This window comes from Dermacentor variabilis, chromosome 2, assembly GCF_050947875.1.
Source record: "Dermacentor variabilis isolate Ectoservices chromosome 2, ASM5094787v1, whole genome shotgun sequence".
Taxonomy (NCBI): domain Eukaryota; kingdom Metazoa; phylum Arthropoda; class Arachnida; order Ixodida; family Ixodidae; genus Dermacentor; species Dermacentor variabilis.
In genome coordinates this window covers 247,780,759-247,793,150 of record NC_134569.1, presented here as the reverse complement: position 1 = coordinate 247,793,150, position 12,392 = coordinate 247,780,759, and the positions used below count along the sequence as shown (strand labels likewise).

The 12,392-nt window shown below is 43.7% G+C and overlaps 1 protein-coding gene across 1 annotated transcript in view; it reads left to right on the top strand.

The window, feature by feature from the left end:
- Positions 1-1,469: 1,469 nt before the first annotated feature.
- The window catches only part of LOC142571246 (uncharacterized), a 144,931-nt gene continuing 134,008 nt past the window's right edge, over positions 1,470-12,392 (top strand). The window contains exons 1-2 of the mRNA XM_075679500.1: positions 1,470-1,697; positions 3,287-3,411. Coding sequence (XP_075535615.1) covers positions 3,345-3,411 — 67 coding nt within the window. The 5' untranslated portion in view covers positions 1,470-1,697; positions 3,287-3,344. The remainder of the gene's footprint in view (positions 1,698-3,286; positions 3,412-12,392) is intronic.

Below are 12,392 nucleotides of genomic sequence, written 5' to 3'. Positions count from 1 at the left end.
ACGTCGTCGCCGAATTTTCCTGAGAAAGGGCGGGGCTCCATCTGATGCATCCAGGCGCCGGTTGTTCGAACTGGAGCTGCCAGAGAAGGCTGTTGGTCACCGCTGTGGGACATCGGGATCTCAAGTGGTGTTGGGGGCAGTCGAGCGAGGCGTCGGCTCCGGCGTGGTGCTTGCTGCAGCAGCTCCGTCGTCTTGGTCGAAGTCAGTGCGGGAGTTGAGGAGTTTCTTGGGCCTGTGCTCGTATTTTCGGCGCTTCATCCCACGGTTCGCTGACGTGGTGTACCCCGCACCTCCACCACAAAACTGTTACGGTTAATGTTAAACCGGCTTTATTTAAGGGACGAGATTGATGGTGAAGTCAAGATGGCGTCCCGAGGCTGCACACGCTAACGTCTTCTTCCTCTTCTGCTCGCCCGGCTCATGCCGTAGCAATCATGCCGTAGCAATATATAGTGTCAATGGGACCCTAGCGGCTCGGGGTGATCCTTCTGTGCAAGGAAATCTACTCGTTCCCTAAGGATAAAACAACGAGACAAAATATTTCCGCAACTCAAGCGCGGTATTATACGTCACGTCTACGAACTCGTGTTTTGCGCCTAAAGAAATTTACGTTAATTCCACTCATCGTGCCCGTGGAACACTATAACATTAGCAGCTGAAACAAAAGGCATAGGACAATCCCATACATTTACCACAAAGAGCCTGCTGATGAGTCATATATACTGCAAGAACACTGCTTTTGAGAATCCACCAACTTCAGCAGCTTCTATCATTTAGCCTACGAGTCCTTCTTTTTAAACTCCGGCCGTGTTCTCCCCTCAGCATTTGTGACTTTTGTAGGTTTGCCCCACTACAAACCTTGCGCTGACACAGCCTTTATTAACGCAATAGCATTATGGAGCCCGTGTTGCAAAAAATCAGGTGCCGGCGTCCCGCGCTGGCGTTGGACATCGCTTCGGCGAAAAGAATTTGGAACCAAACTCCGAACCACCAATACCCAACCACTTCCCTACCACCAAGGTTGCTCACACCTTGTCTTTCATTCTTTACAAAGTTACTCCTCGGAATTTTCAGAACAGCAGCCCACAAACAAATGTAATGGAAAGGAAAGACACCGATAGCGCATGTCGTTTATGCTAGCCCGAAATATGCTAGACCGAAATATTAAAAGTGGGAAACAATAACAGCAGATTGACCCACACAAGAGGTCGCTCATTTTGGGGTTTACTTGGTTTCATTAAATGTTGGAATCGTATGGTATGAATGGCGGTAATTCGCTACAGCGTTCACAGAACGTATATCGGCCTTACATTGTATATCAGCGCATAGACTGCAGGTTGCATCTTTCTGACGCGACACCATGACAGAAGTACTGCGGAGGACAAATTTGATCCCCCAGCCGCGTGACGCCCGCGTCATGTGAAACGACAAGAAGCAACGGAAAGGAGAGCATCCGCTGGACGCGTCGAGTAGTCATTGTGTCGACCTGCGTAGCACATCGTGCAGCACACAGAGCACGCTTCGTCTTGTGCCTCGGAAAAGGACTGTGCGCCACTTTCGCACGTACGGCGACTCTAACCTTCCCATAGACGCAGGCACGCTGAATCTACAGGGGGAAGAAAAAAGGAACTCGCAGGGCCTGACTGGCAGCTGTGCGAGTGAAACTTTACAGTGGGGAACTCGTGTTATCGCTGACCGTAAGTTCCGTGCTGCTGACGCTCTAAGCTTTTTCTTTATAGTGACCAATGTGACTGGCTCCGCCCAAAACGAGCAGCAATATGGTCGGTGAGCTGCGAGTCGTAGTGCTATCAAATTATGTAGATCCAATGCACGTTTTGAAATCTGTGTGAAGTGTTATGAGTTTTACTATTGCATTCCTGTGTTTTTAGCGTTAAGGATACTGGCGTGCTAGTGAAGAGGAAGTTGGCGTTGGCGCGATAGCAGTATACCTGAGATTGTGACCCTATGTGTTCAGAAGGTAGGCAACCCGCCGTGGTTGTTCAGTGGCTATGGTGTTGGGCTGCTGAGCACAAGGTCGCGGGATCGAATCCCGGCCACGGCGGCCGCATTTCGATGGGGGCGAAATGCGAAAACACCCGTGTGCTTAGATTTAGGTGCACGTTAAAGAACCCCAGGTGGTCAAAATTTCCGGAGTCCTCCACTACGGCGTGCCTCATAATCAGAAAGTGGTTTTGGCACGTAAAACCCCAAATATTATTATTATTAAGGTAGGCATAAAAAGGTTATAAGGGCACGCAATATTAAAGGAATTGTGCTGTTGATGACGTATATTTGTCACAATGAAGACATTTATGTATATATGGATAAATAAAGCATATAATAATATGCTTTATCACTGAGTAATTTTGTAAAAAAACAGAGTGAGGAGCCTGGACCTGGGTAGTAAAGGTTGTAATGCTGTACTGCATGCGAGCTTTTTTGGGAAGAAGCGGAAGTACCCAGCCTGCTGGCATGGTCCGAAAGTGCGGAAGTGGAGGGGGGGGGGCGTCACAAAGACAGCTTCTCTTTGAAAGTGTGCTGTGACACCAAGTGGCGAGAAACTTACCAATATGAAAAAAAAAACTACCTTCGTGACTCGAACGTCCACAGCACGGGACAATGGTGAGATATTGCGTTTGGTTAGAAGCGCACAAAAAGCTTGTTTGTGTCAAGAAAGTTCAGGAGGCTACTTGACTTACGGGCCCACAATCCTAGCACGAGTGATATCATGGATGCGAACGGACCGATGACAATCAGTGTCGCCTCGTCCAACACCGTTTGGCGCAAGCCTGTAGAAGGTGAGCAAGGTATATAAAGAACAATACTGAAGAGTATATATATGATGTCGTCACGTTAATAATAATTAACGCACATGCTGCCAGCTGTACTTATGTCATGTGGATTTCTAAGTCATTCTTTCGCATAACGATTTATTAACGCAACTTGGATACCAATGAATAGAAACGACAAGCACGGTGCTGGGACAAACAAGGGCTAACACGGTACGCACAGTAAACGCAGTCACAAAACAGTCATGGTCAAACACTATGAAACACAGCAAGCAGGCACAAGTACGATGATTACATGGGCTGTAATATCTAAGGCAAACTTCATTTGTTTACTTATTCTTCTACCAGGCAGTGCCGACGAACGCGATAAAAAGACTTCGCTGATAATGCCCAAGTTAATCACGCGTCCTCTTGTCAATAGCTATTTGTATGATTGGATACATTTTATCGTGAATCGCTAACCAGAATAAGCTAATCCTGCCCATTGCTGATTACAGAATTATTTGCGCCTGCGCCATTCCACACTGCTGTGCTGGAGACGACGTACAAAGCGCCATGTGGATCACCAGTGCCTTTTCCGCGTTCATCGTCACTTCACTACAGTTTGCCGTCGAGCAGTCAGGTGGGCCTTTTTCGTTACAATCCGAGAAGTCAATTATAGGTTATATTCAGGCTATTACTAAGGAGCACCTCAGCACGTTCTTTTGTGTGTGCGCGCGTGGTAATTACACATGTAAATCGCTGACGTATCTGCACTGAACACATTGCACATTTGGCGTGCAGCTATAATATACTGTCTTAGGCAACATACTCTTCCTCGATCATAGCACAGCACCAGAAGCTTCCCTCAAGGAAACAATGAAAGCTCCTTTAAAACGTAGTAAACGCTTGATTTGATGTTTATATATTTTACGAACATTACACTAAACACAGCTAGTGGTGTATCTTGAAGAAGCTAAGTCTACACTTCGCATCGTTTTAAAGGTAGACAAACAGAGTGAAAATGGCCAAATACCAAATTGCCTTGACTAAATCAAGACAAGTAGAAATTCGTCGGCCGCTATAGGAACTCAGGGTAGCGTGTTGTTGTATTCCATCGCTGCCATCCATTATTTGCTTTTATCGTTGCGTGTGGGAGTTCAGGGGAAGTTGGAGATGTTGAGGTTTATTTACACTTTGTAGATGATTTAGAAACAAGTAAAATAACAGTAAAATTTGACTACCGCTGGTAGAAAATTGTACGCTGCTGTCCGTGGCAAGAAGAACGTCTCTCTCTCACCGATGGTTCTCTGGCTTATAACCTATTCAGTTCGTCGTGGTGACGTCATTTTTGTCCAATCGGCGAGTTAGTACAGGTTTCCTCCTTTTCATCCAATCGTAGGGCCTGTGCAAGTGGCGTCATGTTCGGCCAATAGGGACAACCCCTCGGCTCTACCCTTCGATGGCTGCATCCGTCCTGCGTTGCCTCCTCGCCTGGTCGTCCTTGAACGACCTTGCAGGGCTGCACAACAGCTTTTCCCGCGGCTAAGGTCAACTACCTCGAAATGTGCCAACATCCATGTAGACTTTCGGGAAGCGTCACACAGGGGGGAGACAAAAGCTCCACGCGCGACACGCGATAACGTTATAGCCAGCCTGTCTGGCAGGTCTGGAGGGGTCGCGCTTGGAGAACTTCACTGATAGACAACAACGGCACCACCGGGCGGCGCTGTCGCATCGGCGTGAGAGTGCCGCATGCGGTGTAAAATTCAACTAGCGGGTTTACATCTCTCCCATATCTCGTTCACACCGCCTTGATTGCCTCTTGCACTGCGCGTGTTTGGGCACGTTTCGTACCGCGCGTGGTGTATGCCTCTGTATGGGTTTGTGTGTGGATGTTTTATTCGAAGGACGATGTACGTGTTTCTATTTGCCTTTAAAAAATCGGTGCACTTGACTATTTCTTTCACGGCTGCTATGCGGTGAAAGGGCAGCGTATGCTTAGCCACGGAAGTGATGCGGAGCAGGTAATCGGAAACGACATCGTATGTGCCACTGGAAAAATCGTTGGCACATACGATACGTCATTTACGTCATTTTTGCAGTTTCCCACATAATGTTTTCTACAAGTCTGTGTTGTCTCTGTTGGGGACCACTAATTTTCATCGACACTGCGCAAATATCTACAAAATATGTCGACGCTTAGCGCAAATGCGACATGCGCACACAAATTTAACTAGTACGTCCCCTAAAATATAGAACAGAGGCAGCAGCGTAAATAGCTTGGCAACATTTTAGCAGCGGTCATGATACAACTTGAAAGCATTAGTAATCATTTTGTTTCAGATAAAGAACAACACTGCAGAGCATATATATGATGTCGTCACGTTAATAATAATTAACGCACATGCTGCCAGCTGTACTTATGTCATGTGGATTTCTAAGTCATTCTTTGAACGCATTACTTAAAAGCATTAGCAATCATTTTGCTTCAGAAATGTCGGCGCAATCAAGATGCGGGCGTGTAACTCGATCGATCGGTGCAGTGGTGATGGAGGAATGAACTCCGGTCATGTTCAATGCTTCGTGCACATATTCAATTTTTCGGTACGCGTGAACTCCGGTCACTGCTAGCGTGCGCAACAGAAGTGGTTTCCATTCCTGGGCAGTGCACACACAAATAAAACAGGAGGAAGAAGACAGGACAAGCGCTGGTCTAACAACTGAAAGTTTTTAATTTAATAATATGATTATATACCCTGTAATAATGAAATTCATGCGGCTTACATGTGAAAACGGTGATACACTCAAGAGTGATATATGAAAGAGATCGCTTCGTTTGTCAGTTGTTTACTCACTGTGTTCGGCGTACCGCAGTAATCCATGTCCGTTGTCTGCTTTTTTCGTACCATTTTCTTGTCAATCGGAAGAATTCCACTGGTGGCATCAATCCTTTCGTGCTCACATTGCTGTTGTGGCATTCAACAACACAATAATAATTTCCAGTCATTCCAACAGGCGCCATCGCAAACAAGAGGCGTTTCGCGCGCAGCGCGAGCTAAGCGCGGGCCCTATCTTGAAGGGAAGCGGTGGAAACGTACACCTGTGGGAGGTGAAATTATTCCGCCAGGGGAGAAACGAGCGCTGGCGTCTAGAATAAAACTTGGCGTGCGGACGGCTGTGCTGAATAATGGCCCGTATCTAACATCTCCTCCTCGGCCTAGAAGTTCGGAATGTCCGGTGAACTAAATTCCGTGGCCACGTGGAACACTGATGGCGCTTGTGCTACCTGGCGACGAGCTTCGTGGGATGAGTGCTCGGATCAGGTGCACTAGAGAACGTACACACTAAACATTTTAACAACCTTAAGGGTGTAAGTCTGTCGCCAGCCTAGAGTTAGCGTGCTATTATAGAACCCTAGAATGAGAAGGCCCAGCAAAAATAAACTTAGGGTGTTAGGGTGCTAATCCACACTAACACCCATATTCATGTCATGGATGTTGGAAAGGTGTACACCCTTTTAATATTGCAGTATGCATGGAAGGGAGCCTCGGCTGTACACCCCTTGAATTACGACTATTTATACTGATCTATGCATAATTCTCGTATGTGCCAGAAGGTTCAAGTTCAGCTACCAAACACGGCAACCGATAGCCAAGCTTGAAGCTTCGAGAGTGCATACACAACATTTAAACGTGTGGTTCGTATAAAATATTAGTAATTCAATTGTATAGGGCAAAACCTGCCTAGCAACCTAGCAAAGATGCTCTTACCCACGTGTATATCTACCACAGTGGTTATCACGCTTTCCAGATCCGTTAATATGCAATACAGACTGGCAAGACACGTGATACTGCATTCACAAGGAAAATGTGAATATACTTATTCCATACTAGAATGCGCAGTACAATATATGCATAAATAACAATAACGTAAACATCCTCAATCACCAAACACATTTGTAAGCACAAGAAAAATTTTTAATTTCCGACAAAAGTATGCTAAAAATAAGAATTTATCAAAAGTGTCCCTAATAAGGAGAAACTACATGGTAACACTGAAAGCGCCAAAGTTTACCTGGAGTGCTTTGTGTCCATTAAACGAATATATTTTCAGTATTAAGTTGCAAGTACAAAAATTTAAGTTTGATGGCCTTGAAAAAAATTTGGACGTTGGAAAGGTCAATTAGGAAAGTGTACGAAATACTGCGCAAGCACACGACAAGAAAGACACTTGTTATTTTTTGTACATCAATGTCATGGCAAAGTATTGTGAAAAGTTCATTCGGAAAGTATATGTAACCTTGACTGGCCAACATTTTCGATAGACTGAAACAATATTTTCCAGACATAACATGCTTTAAATAGGATTTGAATAAGGAGCATCATTATGAATTTTTGCTCTTCAACAAAATTACTTGAGCACGAAAAGGATGTAGAACATTTTTAGCACCTAAATTATTTTTTTCTAATGTAAATAAGAGAGTTCGCTGAGCTAAATATGCTGTGTAACACATTTTCAGTTACAATTTCGGTTTCTTTAAATTTTCGTAATGCGAAAGCACTGAATGGTCCGTTATAAAATATGTCGCTTAAATATAGTTTTTTTTGCGATGGCGAAACAAAAGCCTAATTGTTCCCCATTTGCTATTCCCCATTTGTATTTAGCATCAATGGAGCCTCGTAAAATAAGCTACTGTCGATCAATGTACTCTGTTGACCACAACAAGTGGCTTAATATACATTGCTAATTTCTAAAGTATTTTTACTCGGTGTGGTAATGCAATATAAAGGCTTGTAGCATACGAGTACATAAATAAGCAAATAATCTTTAATAAATAGCCATACTCCGGTTACTGAAGGAAGCTTCAAAAGTGTCAGTTCATGTTTTTTAAACACAGGCGGTCATGCATAAGTGCAAGATAAACATCACGCTTAATATTATCGTGCAAGAATTGATTGTATAGAACATTATAAATATAATAAAGAGTAAATATTATTCAAAATGAGAAAAAAGCGTATACGATTGAGCTGTAAAAATGTAAATTTCTGCAGCAAATCACCTTTAGCTTTCATAAAAGCGAGAATACTGTTCACGGTTCACCACTAGGAACAGCCTACATTGTCTGAGCATCTGCACCGATATTTCAGCGCATGGCGTTGCTGGAATCTTGCTTCCTGCATTAGCAAAATAATAACACAATCATAAGTTTATTTATTTATTTATTTATTTATTTATTTATTTCAGAATACTGCAGGCCAACAGTTATGGCCCATGCAGGAGGGGCTATACAAGGCATGTAAATACACTGTGACATAAAAAAGGAAAAAGAAAAAGAAAGAACGGCACTTTAACAGATTGCCGCTAATAGACAAGCAGAAAAATATATATACAACATGTACATATTCATTCATATATATACGCATACGTACATATACAGCACTCATTCACTCAAACAAATGCTCTTCTAGAGCTTTAACAAAATTAGGGGACTGGAAGATGGCCCCTGGAAGACAGTTCCAGTCGGAAACGGTCCTCGGGAAAATACTGTGTTTGAATGTTTCAGTTCTTGCAAAAATTGGTTCCAGTAAATGACTTCCTGTGTGGTGTGTTCGTCTAGACGATAACTGTTTAAGTTCTGCGGGATGCGAAATGTTTAGTTTATGTGCTAAAAGGTTATGCAGGAACAACAAACGGGACATTTTCCTACGTACTTGAAGTAGTTGGATGTTATTTGTTTTCATTAGTGTCGTAGGTGAATCAAGCCTTCTGTATTTGTTATAAATAAACCTAATCGCTTTCCTTTGCACCATCTCAAGCTGGTAAATGTCCTTCTTTATGAACGGGTCCCATAAGACCGACGCGTACTCTAATTTTGATCTGATGAATGTTAGGTATGCAAGACGTTTAAGCTTACTTGGAGTGCCTCTAAGCTTCCGCCTCAGAAAGCACAGCTTGGAAAATGATGAAGAACAAATGTCTGCAATATGCGCAGACCAGGTTAAATCGTTTGTTATTGTAACCCCTAAGTATTTATGATGTGTGACCTCCATAATAGAATGATTTAGAAGGCTGTAAGAGAAAGGAGAAACCTGTTTTTTGCGCGAAGTTCCCAAGAGGACAGTTTTATCTAGGTTAAGTTGCATATTCCATTTAAGGCACGATTGATGAACAGCTAATAGTGAGTTTTGTAAGAGGTAATGATCATTACGCTCGTTTATGCTCTTGAAGAGAATGCAGTCATCTGCAAAAAGCTTGACAGAGACATTTTCGGAAATAGCAGCCGGCAAATCATTAATATAAATTAAGAAGAGCAGCGGACCTAAAACGCTTCCTTGGGGTACACCTGACGTAAATGGAAGCACTTCAGATTTACAACCATTAACCTCTACATACTGTGTCCTGTGTTTTAAATAAGCATTAATCCAATTAACAAGGTAAGTAGGGGCGCCAATACTTTCCAGTTTAAAAATAAGTTTACTGTGGGGAACTGTGTCAAATGCCTTGCGGAAATCTAAAATAAGTACATCAATCTGCCCTGATTTATCAAGCACAACAGAAAAATCATGAATTGTTGTAACTAACTGTGTCACAGTGGACATTTCTTTCCGAAAGCCATGCTGTGCAGGTGATAAAATGTTATTTTCAGCAAGATAGGAGTTAAGATAACTCGATACTATGTGTTCAAGCAGCTTGCAACAAGAGGAAGTGATTGAGATTGGTCGATAATTAGAAATGGTTAGCTTGTCCCCTTTTTTTAGAATTGGCACAACGCGGGCCATCCTCCAGTCCTCCGGCACATCTCCCGAAAGTAACGAGACTTGAAAGATCCTCGTTAAGAAAACAGATACCTGTGCTGCAAAACGCTTCAGAAAGGCATTTGGAAGCCCATCGGGATTTATCTGCGAGTTTACGCAGCATAGACACAACACCGTTCACAGAGATAGTTGGTACGTCCCCAGGATGTTCAACTGGAATTCTAGCTGCGGTTGCCCGTTCCATAAGGAACACGCTTTGAAAATATGAGTTAAAACCTTGCGCTATGATCGTGGAGTCGGTTACAACGCTGTTATTAACTCGAATTTCGGTCAAGTGGTCAGTCCTGCGACCTAGAAAATTCCAAAATTTTTGGGGATCACTTCTGATAAATTCGGGGAGCGTCGTGTCAAAATAACGGGACTTTGCTAGTTTTAACTTATAGGCAAGTTCCTCGTTTAGAACCTGGAACTGTTGCGGACAAGGTATTTTTTTCTTCCTACAGCGCCTCACTTTACGTTTCATGTGAATGATTTCACGACTTATCCAAGGATTGCGGCGATTAATACAAACCTTTCTAAGGGGAACAAAATGTTCAATAGTATACTGTACTGTATTCCTAAAGTGCTGCCATAAACTATGAAGGTCATTGCTGCAAGGGTTATCTAACTGTGATTGTAAAGAGTCGATGACTGCGTTATCGTCAGCGCGTGCGTAGTCCTTGATCATTTTAACTTGAAATCCAGTGTTGGCATGGAAGAGCATCGTCACTGGCACATGGTGATGTCGTTCATTCCACGGAGCAGCACACTGACCGTCGACGGGATGAAAAGAAGCAGTGTCGATGAACGAGGCAAAGACCTGCATGAAAAAGACGAACAGGTTTAGCCGTGACTGCATCCCTCGGGTGCTGCATGCTACTATCCTGCTTACTGCGGGAAATTGGATAAGGCAACAAGCTTCTGAAAACAATCTTAATTAATATGACTCACCACAAAGCACAGCTTAGGTAAGTGGGCATGACAAATGAAAGGAAGAGAAAATTTCTAGTTTTCAAATTTGGAAATTGCAGTTTAGCAGAAACACAAGACCACTAAGTCCTTGCGAATACAAAATGGCCTACATAGCAGCAAAAATAAATAAGATTACAGCAGCCTCTTCACCAGGAAAAAATATGAGAATAAAACGTAAATGCACTATCAATGACATCTCTCAACAATGGCTATTTGTATAGGAGCATGGACGTCATCTCACTATAAAAAAGATATTTTAAAACCTGCAATATAGCTGTGCATTACACTTTAGAAGCACTGCAGCAGAAGGATTCATAGGACAAGACATAATGAGATTGCTATACACAAGACATGAGAAGACTGCTGATTTAATGCAACGTTTATACAATAGGAGATGAAGAGCACTATTGTACAGAAAGAATGCACAACCAATGAAAATGAAGAAGCCCCCATCTGCATTCTCACCTGATTTGCAATACATGCATCCAGTCCTACAATCTCCCACTCTCCACTGCAGCCTATAATGGCCTTTCTGTATACTTCATTTTTTAAAATTTTGCTAATTCTTTATTGATTCAGTAAGGATCAGCTTTTCGGTACATTTCCCTGGAAAATTTAGCACGCGTTGTCAACTATTTTCGTGAAAGCACATCTCCCTTCCCCGCAGGGGCGTCTGCGTGAGCAGGTGTTTGGTGTGTTGCGACACCACGTACCCGAGCACACGAGGGTTGGACCCTCCCGCGTGTAGCCGTGCGCGGCTTAGCCGTGTCTGGGGAAAAGGGGATCCTGGGGGTTGAGCCGATGCTGGGTGTTTGGACCTTTAAGGCCCCCCGACGGAGGCAACACACCTCTTCAGCCTCGGCTTCACATAGACGGCACCTCCAGGCTGACCCACCTGGAGGAAATCGGCAGTCGCCGTTTCCTGTCTCTCCCTCCTGGAATCTTCGTCTTTATCTCCCACTTTTTGACCTTTCCTGCCTCCTTCTCTCTTCTTTTTACTTCCTTTGTCCTGGCGGCAAGGGTTAACCCTGTGTGGCTATCCAACCTTGGGTACACCATATTCGGTTATAGTGACGGCGTACGACTGGCATCGTGCAGACTTGTCTGCAAGCTCTGCCGCGTCCCCTCGTTGGGCTCCGTGGTGGGCGGTCGGCGCAGTTGCCGAATGTATACATTTTTCATGGAAACTTCTTTCCCCTTTCTTGCTGATCACCCTCAGAAACGAGGGCGCACCGAAGATGTCAAGTTTTTTGGAGGCCAAACCCAGAATTTTCCCTACTTCCACGTTATCCATTCCGAAAAGCCAAACAAAGCAGTGCGAAACATTTCTCCATATTCCTTGTTTCAAAGTCCCTGACTGATGTTTTTGGTCCAGGTTATTTATTTATTTATTTATTATACCCTCAGGGCCAAAGGCATTACAGAGGGGAGTGGGTAATATAGGTTACAAAGACAATAAATACAATACAGTGAATTTTGTTAGGACATAATTTCAACATTCTCCAAAACAAACAAAGGTTGTTAGTGCATCACGAAATCGTTGGTTATCCTCGATGGCTGCAATATCGGGAGGGAGGCGGTTCCATTCGACAGATGTCTGGGGAAGGTATGACTGAAAACAAGCTTTAGTTTTGCATTTTTGGATGCCAACCTTGTGCCGATGATCAGTGCGATGGGAGATGTATTCCGGTGGTGCAATAAGATCGCCATGTAGCGTGACGTGATGATATACCTTGTGGAATAGAGTGAGGTGACTGATTTTCCGACGAGATCTTAAAGATGGGAGAGAAAGGTTAGTTTTCATGGCTGTGATACTTGCAGTACGGTTGTAATTTGAAAAAATGAAGCGAACGGA